The sequence below is a fragment of the Simochromis diagramma genome, unplaced genomic scaffold, assembly GCF_900408965.1.
Source record: "Simochromis diagramma unplaced genomic scaffold, fSimDia1.1 OVJJ01000201.1, whole genome shotgun sequence".
In the NCBI taxonomy this organism is placed as follows: domain Eukaryota; kingdom Metazoa; phylum Chordata; class Actinopteri; order Cichliformes; family Cichlidae; genus Simochromis; species Simochromis diagramma.
The window spans coordinates 352229-367051 of NW_024387223.1; the positions used below are offsets into that span (position 1 = coordinate 352229).

Here is a 14823-nt window from a genome sequence, read left to right on the forward strand (position 1 = left end):
GAATCTGAACTATGTTCAAGTAGGTTCTCAGGCATCCAGGACATGGTAGTCTGAGGAGCTTGGAAAGAAAGTGACTGGGCTTCTTGAAGTTTCTTGAATTTTCAGAATGTGAAACTGAAATAGAAGATGTGTCAGAGGACTACACATCATCCATTTCAATTATGATGAATGAACTGAACATGTGTGTGCTTAATAAACTGGCAAATTACAGCAGGATTTTCCTATCCTCGGTCAGAAGGCACAGGTGACTTATATGATGAAAGAGAGGGTCCAGAGCAATGATAATCAAGGTTCAAGGTTCAAGGTTCTTTATTTGTCACATGCATAGTTATACAAGTATAACACACAGTGAAATGTAGCCTGACACGCTCCTCAACATGTGCAAAAATTGTGTGTGTGTGTGTGTGTGTGACTATTTTACAGGATATTTTCCTTTAATTTTAAATTCATTTAAAATTAAAGGAATTTGAAGTGTACATTGTTCCTTGGTTTAGTGTCTGGAAGAGTCCTGTCTCAGTCAATTATAGATGATGTGAGAGGGCGGGTGTGTGTGTTTAGGGCACGGATGGCTTGGGGATAGAAGCTCCTCTTGAGTCTCTCTGTCCTTGCCCAGAAGATGCGGAACCTTCTACCAGATTGCAGAAGTTGGAACAGTTTGTTGCCAGGATGGGACGGGTCCTTCAGTATCTGCGCTGCTCTAGTCCGGCATCTCCTGGTGTAGGTGTCCTGAAGTGGGGGGAGAGCAATCCTGCAGCAGCGTTCTGCTGTACGGATCACTCTCTGGAGAGCTTTTTGGTCCTTCACACAGCTGTTCCCAAACCATGATGTCATGTTCTGTGTGAGGATGCTCTCCACAGCGCCTGTATAGAAAATCCTGAGGATCTTTGGAGAGACCCTGAACTTCCTCAGTTGTCGTAGGTGGTACAGGCGCTGCCTAGCCTTTTTGGTCTGGACCTGAATGTGGGCAGCCCATGTCAGGTCTGAGGAGATGTGAACACCAAGATATTTGAAGGACTGCACCCTCTCCACTGGAGCTCCATTGATGATAATGGGCTTGTAGTCTCTGTGCTGACCCCTTCTGAAGTCCACCATCAGCTCCTTGGTCTTGCCGACGTTCAGCTGGAGGTGGTTGTCCTGGCACCATGATGCCAGATTCTTCACTTCATCCATGTAGGCCGCCTCATCGTTGTTGGAGATGGCACCCAACACCACTGTGTCGTCAGCAAACTTCACAATGGTGTTGGAGCCATGGGTGGCCACACAGTCTGAAGTGTAGAGGGAGTAGAGCAGTGGCGAGAGGACACATCCCCGAGGTGCTCCTGTGTTGATGGTGATGCTGTTAGAGAAGCACCTGCCCACCCTCACCACCTGAGTTCTGCCAGTGAGGAAGTCCAACACCCATGCACACAGACGGCTGTTAAGACCCAGATCCCTGAGCTCTGTGAACAGTCTGCAGGGCACTATTGTGTTAAACGCTGAACTGTAATCAACAACTGTACTGTAATCATATGATTGTTGGGTTTTTCTCTGTATCTATGAAGCGCCTTGAGGCGACTTATGTTGTGATTTGGTGCTATATAAATAAAATTGAATTGAATTGAATTGAACAAACAGCATTCACACATAGTTATCCTGTTTCTTGTCCACGTGGCTGAGAGTGGTGTGTAGGACGTGGGCGATGGCATCCTCTGTGGATCTGTTGGATCTGTAGGCGAACTGCAGCGGATCTGTGGTGTCTGGGATGGAGGAGGAGATGATGTTCTTCAGCAGCCTCTCAAACACCTTCATTACTACCGAGGTCAGTGCAACTGGCCGGTAATCGTTCAGGGATGAGGGTTTGCTGTTCTTGGGCACAGGGATGATGGTGGATCTTTTGAAGCATGTGGGGACCACAGACTTCGCCAGGGACTCGTTGAAGATGTAAGTGAACACACCTGCTAGCTGGTCAGCACAGCAGCGCAGCAGACGGCCGGTGATGCCGTCTGGCCCCGCCGCTTTCCTTGTGTTCACTCTCCTCAATGCCGCTCGGACGTCATGCTCCGCGATGCTGGTCACCGGTCTCTCACTGATGATGTCACTGTCCTCGGTAGTCAGGCGGTAGATAGCATTAGCCGCCTGGCTAACCTCGAAACGGGCGTAGAACTGATTCAGCTCGTTGGTGAATGCAGAGTCAGCGTTGATCAGCGCAGTGTCCCTGGCTTTGTAGTCCGTAATGGTGCGTAGTCCGTGCCACATACTCCGTGTGTCGCCCTGGTGGAAGCGGGACTCCACACGTTCCCGGTACCGGCGTTTGGCATCTCTCACCGCGTGCCGCATGCCGTATGAGGCCGCTCTGTAGGCGCTCATATCACCAGTGGCGAGACCCGCGTTGTAGGAGGCGGTCCTGGCGTTTATTTGGGTTCCTTTAATCCAAAACATCTCCAGAAGTGAATTCGTGTGAGTATATGTATGTGTGGTTCTGTAAAATAACAGAAATTACAATTAGCAAACAATTAAAGTAAACCAAACTGGTCTAAATAATACAGAAAGGGTTGAACAGAAAATCTAATTCGAAAATGACTAAACCCCACCCCCTGGTGGACACAAATGGGCTGCTGCACAGGGATAGACTCCATCTTTACTTTGGGCAGCTCAGTTCAGAAGGGTGGCACCATTTTGGTCAAATCAGCGTGAATATACAGTGTCTCGTGGCTACACAAACCGCTGGAAAACTCTATAAAAGCATCACACAATGTACATACCAATTATATGATAAGTTACAACCATAGAACAAACAAATACAAGGCACTTATTATTCACGCACACGCACGACACATGTTCAGTACAACAGCCCAGCTCCACCAGCGCTATCACGGTGAACCAGCACAAACACAAACAAAGGATGGGAGGAATGTACCATCTTAGCAGTGGTTAGAGGGGGTCCGTGGAACAGTCCATATACACAAATCACAGGGGTTTCATACAATGAAGACAAAGAATCAAGCAAGAAAGAGGAGTCAGCTGAGACAGAGGAATATTTGCAGTAATGTGAGGAAACATTGATCTGGTCTTCTATCCTTCCCAGTGACAGACGATGCATGAATCTCTCATGTGCCACAGAGAAAGACAATCTACCACAGTCCCATACTGTGCCAGGTCCCATACTCCTTCAGTTGCTTTTCTACTCGAGTACTGAAAGCATTATACACCATGTATTCTGCTTGTTTTATGCTTTTTAACGTTCACATGCCAATAGATGCAGCAGAGACCAAGTTAGGGTTCAGTAACTTGCCCAAGGACACCTTGGTAAGAACTCCAGACTAGAGCACACAGAGATTGAACCAACAACCATCCAATTAGCAGACGACCTGCTCTACAGCCAACTCAATGACGAACGAGGATCAACAAGAGAGGGAAAAAAAATGGATTGAATGCAGCTGTAGGCACATGTGGGTATGTTGATTCTTACTGCCGTGCATCCAGTAAAGTCGCTACGGACAGTTTATGACATCCTGAGACTGGTAGAGAAGTTTTAAAGGTGACACAAGATTAATCATAGAAGCGCAAAAAGGATATAATTTCTTGATAAAGACACAATAGATGATCATCGTTCATGACACAAACGTGCTCCCATTTGAGGTGTATGGAACAAGTGGGTGGTTCTCCTGCTGTTAATGTAAGATCCTGGTACTGATGTGACTGTGTATGAGCACCAAGTCCCCTTCAGAGGACTCTGTCCATTCCAACAGAACATCCCAAGTAAACAGGGGGACTATGAGATAAAAACATGGGCAGTACACTGCAAAAACAGCTATACTTGAAACAAGCCAAATATTCTTAAATCTGACAAAGTTTTCTTGGTTTGAGGAAAAAAATCTGCCAATGGGGTAAGCAAAAGTTGCTTAACTAGAATTCTTCAAACTAGCAACTTAATCTAACTGCCATATGTCTTTTAACTAGACCAAATTGACGAAAATGTATGCTCAATTGAAGAAAGTGTGACTTATTATAAGGAAAGACACTTTGATATTTAGAAAATCTGTACCTAAAATGAGTATTAATGCTTTCTTGAACAAGCTGTTTTCAAGAATTATTTGCTTACTTTAAGATTCTACACCTTAATTGAGATTTTTCACATAAAAAAATACTATAGGACAAATTTTCTTAAAACTGAATTGTTTCTTTCTTGATTGAGCTAAGTATAAGAATTATGTCTCGACTCTGAGAACAATAATCAGCAAAAATTCCTGAGAATAAGACACCATTTCTTCAAAAAACTGACCGACTACTGAAAATAAGGGAATTCATCTTAAATTAAGACAGCAAAAGCACTCTTAGTTTTTGCGCTTTTATTGACACAGCAATAGGAGAATCATGTCTAAAATTACATACATTTCAGCAGGGTACTGTGTAACATGGCCAGTATAAGAAGTGCATATTCCAGATACTTTTAACATGAATAATAACAGTATAACATACTCATGGCTGGTATCAAAAATAAATTTTGCTGAAGCTTAAAACAATCACTATTTCAAATCCTATATTAAGTAACTTTTTAGAAGAACAAGTTTAACAACCACGCAAACAAACATGTGTTTTACATTTGTACAACTTTTCTAGAGAAAAAAAAAACAACCTCACTGACTAACACTGAGTCTGATAAACAAGGCAGATGGAGTCTGTCATCTGAGAGACTCACTCAATGAATGACTTCCACTCACCAAGCGCCTTCCTGTAAGAGGGGGTTGAATCTCAGTCATGGATGGAGTCCTTGAGTATTTCAGTTTGCAAGACAGACAGCAGCGTGGAAATGCACTTTGGATATGTGAGGTGGAGGGCATAGTAATATGCCATCAGATAGAGCAATCCCTCATTAAGATCCTTCCGGTCAAAGGTGCTCACCGGTGTGGTTCCAACAGCTATCATGCAGTTGCCTTCAGAGACAAGCAGAACTGGACAAGCCAGGGGTCACTGACGCAGGTAGCCTTCAGGGTCTTCTGAAGTCTGGCTCCCGGGAATGACATTGTGAGCGCCCCCCTCATCCGCACGTTCCTGACGATGGAATCCTTGAGGACCAGCGTGGAGAGAGGAGGTGCCACCGGGGGCTGCTGGCCATCTGAGACGCCCGCGCCGCGGCACCGGGGGCGTTCAGATGGAGATGCGCCAGCCGGAACACGTGAGTGACCCCCAGGTAGCCGCGCTGTGGGTCCTCTTCTCCGAGGAGCCAGGGTAAAGCACAGCTCTCCGCGGTGAGTTTGCACCCGCCGCGGCTCAGGGGGCATAGTGATGGAGATGGCGCAGACCTCAGCAACACAGCGGGATGGCGAGGGCTAGTGGCCAGAGGAGGAAAGTCCATAGGATTCCAGTCCAGGACATTGAATTTATTCTCCAGTACTACCGCGCCGGAGGGGTGAGCGTGTGAGAGACGGATCCTCCTGGCCCCTGCAGCCACCGCGCGTCTCAACCACGGTCCATGGCGCTGGTTGGAGTGGAGTGGAGCTGACCAGAGCCTTGGGTCTGGCCCCTAGCTGAAACCAGCAGTTCTCGTCCGTGGCAGAAACACCAGCGATGCAAGTAGAGAGCCTGTGTTGACTGTTGGCGGGATCTTGGGACACAGCAGCTGGGTGGTGCACTGTGTCGGCTAGCTCAGCGCTAGTAGCGGTGATTTGAGCTTTGCCAAGGAGGGTCGTGTCAAGTTCGCATTCAGCCCCCTGGATTTGGATATCCAGGGGGCTGAACGCAAACGTGGATATCCTTTGCTCCAGCTCGATTACTTTTTGGCTCAGGTTGATGCAGCTTTCACAACTGGATGTTGAGGTAAGTGGTGCCATTCCGAAATCTCGTACCGGCGACAGCGTCAAAAACAAAAACAAACAGCGTCAAAAACAAAAACAGAAACTGCCACTTTAGCTTACGTTAGCTAGTTGCGGCAGTTGCTAGCATGCAACTATCCTTCACAACACTTTGCAGCTCCTTTACTGTTGGTGGGATCCCTGATGGAAGAAACAACTTCTCCATTTGGTCATCAGTGATTACATGGAGCTCCATCTCGTTCAACCTAGAATAAAATGTAAATCGGCAGAGTTAAGTTAGATTAAGTAGGGCCAACTTAGTCATTTTCTGCTGCTTCAATTTCAAAACTAGTAGTTTAATTCAATACAATCATCCATCAAAACCTATTCAAAATGCATAGTCTACATACTGATCAGCTGAATTTAAGTTGAGGGATCTTCCAACAACTAAAAAGAACACAACATTAATAACAATCTCCAAAGTAAAAAATTTACACACACAAATTGTTAAAGACAAATTTGAATTAATACTAACATTTTTAAAGGTGAGGTTCACATATAAAACAATGAAACTCTTTATTAGAAAAAAAGGGGACCCTATTTTCTGTGCTGATTTGGTGACAGATCATGACATGAAATAACACTATTTGTGTATTTATGTACTATATATATCTTCCCATATTTGAAAAGATTTCCTTTTAATCTACACAAGGTCATCTCTGTATCCAAACACCATTGGGTGTTAAACATAGAAATTATGAAAGACTTATGTCAGATTAAACACGTATTACTATATTACTTCCTGAATGTACCTTTGTCTTGAAGATCGTTCTACAGAAACATTAACATCGTGACTGAGCATGGGGCTCATTGATACACCGACCAAGTTTAACTGGAAACTCACATCATCCCTGTTGGGTAGATAGCTTGTACTGGAAGGACTGTAAGGTGCTAGTTCAGGTTTGCAGCTACCACTCCCCGGAGTGTCGGCCAGAACACTGCTCAAGGCCCGGATGAATGTTCAGAAGGGAGACAATGAAGACACCGAGGATAGTGCAGACTCTTGTATTGACTTCACACAGTTGAAGGTAACAGGGATTGTCAGAGGAGCAGGTATTGCATACAGGTTTAGGTGCGTGGGCATGGGTGTGTGTGTGTGGTCTCTGAATGGAACAGAAAGAAAATACTACATTACTAAAGTGTTCACAACAATATCTCCAGAGTACATCAACATAAACACAGGCGGGAAATAAACTAACATCCCCTTTAATACCATAGGCCATATATTACCCACAACTCACACATAGACCCCCTGAGAGAGCTAACCAGGTACACAGCTATACCCAACCACACGGCAGGAAAGTTAGCTTAGCTTAGCTTAGCTTAGCACCCGCTAGCGGCACAGACAGAAACATAGTCATTTCCCCCCTAACCTTGGTTACAGTCCCAAACACATCTTATTATCACATCCTCACACATCACCAACTTACGTTGCTCATTAACGCACACTTCTCACGGAATAACCAATTCTCTGCCGGTAATCTGGAGCAGAAAAGGCTCAGGTGCTTTGCCCACTCTCTCCCTGGACATAGTCTCTCATACAAAGCGGTGGGGTGACCTCTACTGGCCACTCTAAAAACTGCAGGTGAACTAACAACTGAACAGAATAAACCCATAACTACGGGGCCTTTTGTACAGCCGCCCCCAAATGTATGAAGTACATTTGCTCACAACAAAAGGCAATTTTACAAACAAAGTCACGGTGTTTGTCCTTTGTCTTCGTCTGGGAGGGCAGGCAGTACCACCAGCCTCGCCACAGGTCGGGTGAAGGTCCGGTCCTTCACCTTGATGTCAGCAGACCTGATGTGCCCGTCGGGACTGGGGTGAACTTTGGAGATGCAGCCCACGAGCCAGGAAGCATGAGGCAGCTGAGGATCTACGATCATCACCACCGAACCTTCTGTGACATCTGCGGGGGATGACCGCCATTTCTGCCGAAGCTGCAGGCTTGGAAGGTACAGCCGGACGAATCGAGACCAGAAGTGGTCAGCCAGCACCTGGGAGTGCTTCCACCTCCGGCGACTCAGGAGCTCTTCTCTGGGGTAAGCCACTTGAGGAAGTGCTCCGTCAGGCCGCCCCATCAGAAAGCAGTTGGGGGTCACTGGATCAGGATCACTGATGTCAGACGGGACATAACCTAGTGGTTTGGAGTTCAAGATGTCCTCCACCTCCACAAGGACCGTGCGGAGGACCTCTTCTTGAAGGGGTTGGGATCCTACTGTAGTGTAGAGTGCCGTCTTGACAGACCTAATCTCCCGCTCCCACACTCCCCCAAAATGCGGAGCCGCTGGTGGATTGAAGTGGAAGACGATCTTATGGGGAGCCAGGAGCTTCTGCAGGTCAGAGGTCATGGCTGCAAAAGCTGCTCGGAGTTCCCTTTCTCCCCCACGGAAGTTGGTCCCTTGGTCCGAGTACAGCTCAGCTGGAGTTCCTCTCCTGGCAATGAAACGTCGAAGTGCCATTAGGAAGGCATCTGTATCGATGGAGGTTAGGACATCAAGGTGGACCGCTCTGATAGTTAGGCACTTAAAGATGATGCCCCACCTCTTCTCCACACGGCGCCCGATTTTGACCTCAAAGGGTCCAAAACAGTCCACGCCTGTCGAATAAAAGGCAGGTTTGTAAAGGCGGAGGCGCGCAACTGGCAGGTCCGCCATCTTGGGAACAGTCGGTCGGGCTCTCCATCTGCGGCACTCAAGACAGGTCCTTTGAAAATGCCTAACTGCTTCCCGGCCTCTCAGGATCCAATGAGTGCGCCGAATCTCCGCGAAGACCCTCTCTGGCCCTGGATGGCGCAGGCGACTGTCGACGTCCTGGATGAACAGGCGGGTGACTGGATGTGTCGGATCCAAAACTAAAGGATGGGAGCTGGTAAAGGCGAGATCTTCAGAGCGGCGAAGACGTCCACCTACACGGATGACCTCATTCTCGTGGTCGAACTCAGGGGATAGTGCGAGGAGACGACTGCTGCGACTGATGGATTTCCCCTGCTTAAGAAGTCGATACTCCTCAGGGAAGCTCTCCTGTTGAGCTTCTCTCAGGACGTTCATCTCTGCTCGAACATAGTCATAAGCCGATGAAGTTCCACCGCCTTTGGCCGCCCCATGCAACTGTGTAATAGCCGCTTCCAGCAGCTGTGTCCAGGTGTCATATTTGCTGAAGTTCGAAGTGGTGGGGTCGAAGGTGGTAGAAAATCCACAAAAGGTCTCTTTACGGAGCTCGGGCCTGGAGGCTCAGCCAGGGTTCCACTTGGCTCTGGAGGCCACTGTTCTGGACCTAGGAGCAGGAAAGGAGGCCATTAACTCCATCTATTGGGTCTGGTCAGCTCGAGAAGGGACTTCCCCCGGGTTATATCATCTGCGGGGTTCTGAGCTGAGTCCACATAGCGCCAGGTGTGCGAGTGAGTTAATTCCTGGATCTCAGCCACGCGGGTGCCGACGAAGACCTTGAAGTGGCATGACTGGGACCTCAACCAGGTGAGTACAGTTGTGGAGTCAGACCACAGCACTATTCTCTTTATGTCCAGAGTGAGCTCATTTTAAGGAGACGGGAAAGATGAGCTCCGGAGAGGGCACCACACAGCTCAAGTCTGGGCATGGAGAGAATGCGTTTAGGGGCAACACGGGAGCGAGCCATCAGGAAGGCTAGATATGAGCTGCCATCACCTGTCACTGTTCTCATGTAGGCCACCGCGCCATAAGCCTGCTCTGACGCATCACAGAATATGTGAATCTCTCTCTCACTAACTGCCTCCATGATGTGCTTTGGGAGATACGGGCGAGGAAGCAGGACTTGTGCAAGGAACAGCAATTCCTCTTCCCAGGTTTTCCACTGCTGGAGTAGTTCTGGCGGAAGCTGCGGGTCATCCCATCCCCTCTGTTGATCCCAAAGGCGCCTCACCAGCATCTTGGCTCGGGTGGTGTACGGTAGGATAAAGCCAAGTGGGTCGTATTGGCTTGCGAGAACCTTATAAATATTCCGCATGGTGGGGGCGCCATAACTGATTTTGCTGTGTCTGTAACCCAAGGTGTCCGTGGGGAAGTGCCAGCTAAGGCCTAGAGTTGGCTCAGAGGTGTCTGATTTGTCTTGAGTGAGCCAAAGTTCTGCACTTGTGGATCTGAGGTCTTCAGGTAGGTGGCCAATGGTGCTGGGTTCATTACTGGCCCACTGGCGAAGGACAAATCCAGCAGAAGACAGGAGGGCTCTTAACCTGTCCACTAGGTCCCGGGCTTCTTCAGGGGTCGGCACACTCTGGAGAAGGTTATCAACATAGAAGCACTGTCCCACAGAGTGACGCAGCGAATCATCTCCTTCCGTGTGGTCCCTGGCGTGGCGCTGCAGAGCGAAGGTTGCACAGCATGGGCTGCAGGTTGTACCGAAGGGGAGGACCTGCCATTCATAAACGGCCACCGGTTCCTCGGGGTGTAGATCCCGCCACACAAACCGCAGGAGGGAACGATCTTCGGGAAGAAGGCGAATCTGGTGGAACATACCTTTAATGTCACCACTGATGGCTACGGCATGCTCTCGAAAGCGAAGGAGGACACCAAGGAGCGATGCGCTCAGGGTGGGCCCAGGTAGAAGATGTTCGTTGAGGGCTTGGCCTTGGAACTGGAACGAACAGTTAAACACAAGGCGATCTTTGCCATTGTGGCTAACAAGGTGGTGAGGGATGTACCATGACTCATCTGCTTGAGCAACCTCAGAGGGGGGCAGCTTAACCACCGAACCGGCCTGGACCAACTTCTCTATCTCCGCCCGGTAGACCTTAGCTCGTTCTGGATCTTTCTGGAGCCTTCTCTCCACACTTCTCAAACTGGGAACGACCGCGCTAGGGCTAGCTTTAAGGTGTGGCATGTTCTCGCGGCGAAGGAGGGGGGTGGCATAACGTTGGATGCCCTCGACGTCTACGCGAACTGTCTTCTGCTCTAGCAGGCTAACTGCATAGTCATCTTCTCGTGAACGGGTAACCACCTTGCCTTCTGGCACCGGGACAACATCTACCTGCCATAGCTTCTCTACATGTTTGAGTAGCTCACTCACCTGGGGAGGAATGGCGGTCGTGAAGAGGCACTGTTGTGGCAGCGAAGAGGAACCTATAAGGCTGGAGGGACCCTGTAGTGTCCACCCTAACCTGGTGCGCACAGCGGCGGGACCACCCGGTGGACCAAGACGGACAGCTTCAGTTGGAGTGATGAGCTGTGGGTGGTCACTGCCAATCAGAAGGAGAGGTTTGACCTTCTTGAAGGACTGGAGAGGCAGGCCTCGGAGGTGTCTATACTTCCGCTGCAAGGACTCCACCGGGTAGCTGTGCTCGTCTAGGTCGATACGGGTGGCGGTGAAGGCGTTGCGGACTTTGTACTTCAGCCTAGGTTTGCCACCAGGGGAGATCTCGAATGAGACACATGATCCATGCAGCGTTTGCACATCTTGCCTGATAGTGCGCAATGGAAGTGTCTCTGGAATGCCTTGAAGGTCAAGCTTCTGGGCAGCGGTGGGTAGCAGCATAGTCCTCTCTGACCCATCATCCAAAACTGCGTGCGTGCTCAAAGTCTTGCCATTATGGTGAAGGATGACTGGGACAACCTTTAACAGGACTTGGCCGCTCTCTGTAGGACGATCGAGGTACAGGACGCCCGTAGGATTCTCACCTTCTCGTGGGGGAGCAGACACTAAGCCATGTGCCTTTAAGGGCTTAGAATTCACATCGTGAAGGACCTGCAGATGACGACCCTGACACCGGCTGCAGGGTTTCTTGAGGGTACACTGTGCTGCCTGATGGGAGCGAGCGCAACGCCAGCACCTCTTGTTGATCTTTATCCAGTCTGTGAGCTGTTCGCGACTCAGTTTGACGACCCCCTGACACTGACTCAGGTGATGGGCACGGTTATCGCAAAAGGCACAGTAGGGTGGCTGCCTAGCTGTGTTTGGAGTGGTACCTGGTGACCTGGGTGAGCTCTCTGCACTGTGAAGGACCGCAACAGAGCGTCTGCTTGGTCTGACATCAGGCTTCTCTCTGGTGATCGCTGGAGTGGGCAGGCCGTCATAGTCCTGACACCAGGATTCATACTTTAACCAGGTAGCCAGGTCATCCAGGGTGTAAGCCTGACCAGAATGGTTGTACATGCACCGACGGAAATCAGCTCTTTGTTCTGAAGGAAGCTTACTAAGGAGTCGAGCCACATGGGAGCCACACTGTAGTTCGACCTCCCCATCAGGGCCTAAAGTCTTCAGCATGCCCACGAGTGACTGGATGTGGAGAGAGAATCGCTCGAATGTGGCTGCACCCCCCCGGCGGATGTCAGGTGAGTCCATGACAACAGCAATTCTTCTCAGGGCAAGCTGGTGGGGCTGCCCAAGCCTGTCGTTAAGAGCGTTCATAGTGTCACTGAAGGGCGTGGCAGAATGGAGGTAAGCGTCCGCTATCAACTTTGCTTCCTCCAGGTGTAGGTGATCTAACAAGACTTGGTACCTGAAGAGCTCTGAACTCTCCGGGGGCAATAAGTTCTCTAGCGCCATCTTTAGACGAGCAAATTCCCCAGGATCACGGCGTGAGAGCTTGGGAATGCTTGGACGAGGCCCCCTGTAGGTCAAGAAAGGAGTAGATGAGGACGGGGGTGGAGTTGGCAGTGCTTGCAATGGAGGGGGGTGTGCTCTCGGAGGCGGCGCTGGAGGGTAGGTGATCCTTGGCTGAGGAGAAGTGAACCCTGGCCTAGATTCATGTGGGGGGGTGATCTGACTCTCCTGTGCAGCCATAGACTCCCTCTTCAGATCCTGGAGCTCTTTCATCATCGTATCGATGCGGTCCGCAACTGGACCCTGGCTGGAGACAGACTCCTCCTTGAACACAACAGGGGGAGGTGGTGGAGGCCAGTCCTCTTCCTCTTCAGCGGGGGGTGGCGGGAGATGAACAGCAGAGGCTCTGGGCGGTGGACTGAGCTGCAGAGTCTCTACACGGTCCAACAACTGCAGCAAACTAGCATGAAGGGCCTGGACATTAGCCAACCCAGCTTTCATCTGGTCATGCGACTGCTGGAACAGGAACCTTTCACGCTGTATATCTTCTAACTCTGCTCTCAGTGGTGTGACATGACCATGTGAGCGGTCATCAGAGGGGTCAGACGGAGGATGGTGGGAAGAACGGGTGTCGCCTCCTGTCTCACTTTCCGCCTGGTAACCTGCACCAAGCCCGGGGAAGTCAGTCTCATAAGCTTCATAGCGGAGGGGACGCCGTACAGTACGCCGTGGGCGCGCACCAAGAGCTGAGAAGTTCTGAATATCATCCATCTTGTTAGGGTAGAAGCAGCTTACATCCGGCTCGAAGGACCATTAATGTTGGGTAGATAGCTTGTACTGGAAGGACTGTAAGGTGCTAGTTCAGGTTTGCAGCTACCACTCCCCGGAGTGTCGGCCAGAACACTGCTCAAGGCCCGGATGAATGTTCAGAAGGGAGACAATGAAGACACCGAGGATAGTGCAGACTCTTGTATTGACTTCACACAGTTGAAGGTAACAGGGATTGTCAGAGGAGCAGGTATTGCATACAGGTTTAGGTGCGTGGGCATGGGTGTGTGTGTGTGGTCTCTGAACGGAACAGAAAGAAAATACTACATTACTAAAGTGTTCACAACAATATCTCCAGAGTACATCAACATAAACACAGGCGGGAAATAAACTAACATCCCCTTTAATACCATAGGCCATATATTACCCACAACTCACACATAGACCCCCTGAGAGAGCTAACCAGGTACACAGCTATACCCAACCACACGGCAGGAAAGTTAGCTTAGCTTAGCTTAGTTTAGCACCCGCTAGCGGCACAGACAGAAACATAGTCATTTCCCCCCTAACCTTGGTTACAGTCCCAAACACATCTTATTATCACATCCTCACACATCACCAACTTACGTTGCTCATTAACGCACACTTCTCACGGAATAACCAATTCTCTGCCGGTAATCTGGAGCAGAAAAGGCTCAGGTGCTTTGCCCACTCTCTCCCTGGACACAGTCTCCCATACAAAGCGGTGGGGTGACCTCTACTGGCCACTCTAAAAACTGCAGGTGAACTAACAACTGAACAGAATAAACCCATAACTACGGGGCCTTTTGTACAATCCCTCTATGTGAGCTTTGCCTGCGCTAAATTCACAGGGCTTTGACAGCATATGTTTAAGAAGGAGTGTAAAGTCAAACCGTGAGTCTGACTTACAGCAAGACTGTCTGATGCTTCCCGCTGCACCATTTGCATTTATTTATTCCATTAAACACTTCTGTGAAAATCAACTAGGTGTTTGTTAAAATAAAAATTAGAAAATTTTGAATCAGTTAGTTGTTTTCTCATAAATTTACTAAATAACCATACACAAAGAACTTTGATATTTTGGTAAGTACAGTTCCAAAAGGTTCATTCTCCTCATCTGGACGTAGCGTTGTCAGTGGGAGAAACGTTTCGTCACTCATCCAAGTGACGTCTTCAGTCTGCCATCTGCCATTTCCAATAACTTAACTATTGATTTTACAAAACTCAGGATTTTCTGTGTCAAAATCTCAAAGTATTGCATGAAATCATTAAAAAAGGGATTTTAAATAGAGAAATGTTGGACTTGTAAAAAGGATAATCATACTTATGTACTCAGTACTTGGTTTGGCCCCCTTTTGCATGAATTACTGCCTCAGTGCGCTGTGGCATGGATGCTATCAGCCTGTGGCACTGCTAAGGTGTTATGGAAAACCAGGATACTTCAATAGTGGCCTTCAGCTTTTGCGCATTGTTTGGTCTCATGTCTGTCATCTTTCTCTTGGCATAAATTCTCTATGGGCCTCAGGTCAAGCGACTTTGCTGGCCAATCAAGCACAATAATCCCATGGTCGTTGAACCAGGTTTTTGGCACTTTTGGCAGTGTAGACAGGTGCCAAGTCGTGCTGGAAAATAAAGTCAGTATTTCTATAAAGCTTGTCTGTGGAAGGATGCATGAAGTGCTCCAAGT

At 48.9% G+C, this 14823-nt stretch overlaps 3 protein-coding genes across 3 annotated transcripts in view; 1 reads left to right on the forward strand and 2 right to left on the reverse strand.

Annotated features, from left to right (window-relative positions):
* LOC120746634 (CD226 antigen-like) overlaps positions 1 to 14823 on the forward strand; it is a 344409-nt gene that overhangs the window by 187010 nt on the left and 142576 nt on the right. The window lies entirely within an intron of this gene.
* Positions 5569 to 8537, reverse strand: LOC120746630. The gene is made up of 2 exons (XM_040052060.1): positions 7262 to 8537; positions 5569 to 6934 (listed from the first exon to the last, which is right to left on the reverse strand). The coding sequence occupies exon 1, from the start codon at positions 8486 to 8488 to the stop codon at positions 7529 to 7531; it is 960 nt and encodes a 319-aa protein (XP_039907994.1). The 5' UTR covers positions 8489 to 8537; the 3' UTR covers positions 5569 to 6934; positions 7262 to 7528.
* LOC120746623 lies at positions 9179 to 13943 on the reverse strand. The gene is made up of 2 exons (XM_040052051.1): positions 13743 to 13943; positions 9179 to 13415 (listed from the first exon to the last, which is right to left on the reverse strand). Exon 2 carries the CDS (start codon positions 13116 to 13118, stop codon positions 9348 to 9350), a length of 3771 nt encoding a protein of 1256 aa, XP_039907985.1. The 5' UTR covers positions 13119 to 13415; positions 13743 to 13943; the 3' UTR covers positions 9179 to 9347.

Excerpts from the sequence above, each read along its gene's own strand:
- LOC120746630 (XM_040052060.1), bottom strand. The coding sequence starts at position 8,488 with ATGGCGGACCTGCCAGTTGCGCGCCTCCGCCTTTACAAACCTGCCTTT.
- LOC120746623 (XM_040052051.1), bottom strand. The coding sequence starts at position 13,118 with ATGGATGATATTCAGAACTTCTCAGCTCTTGGTGCGCGCCCACGGCGT.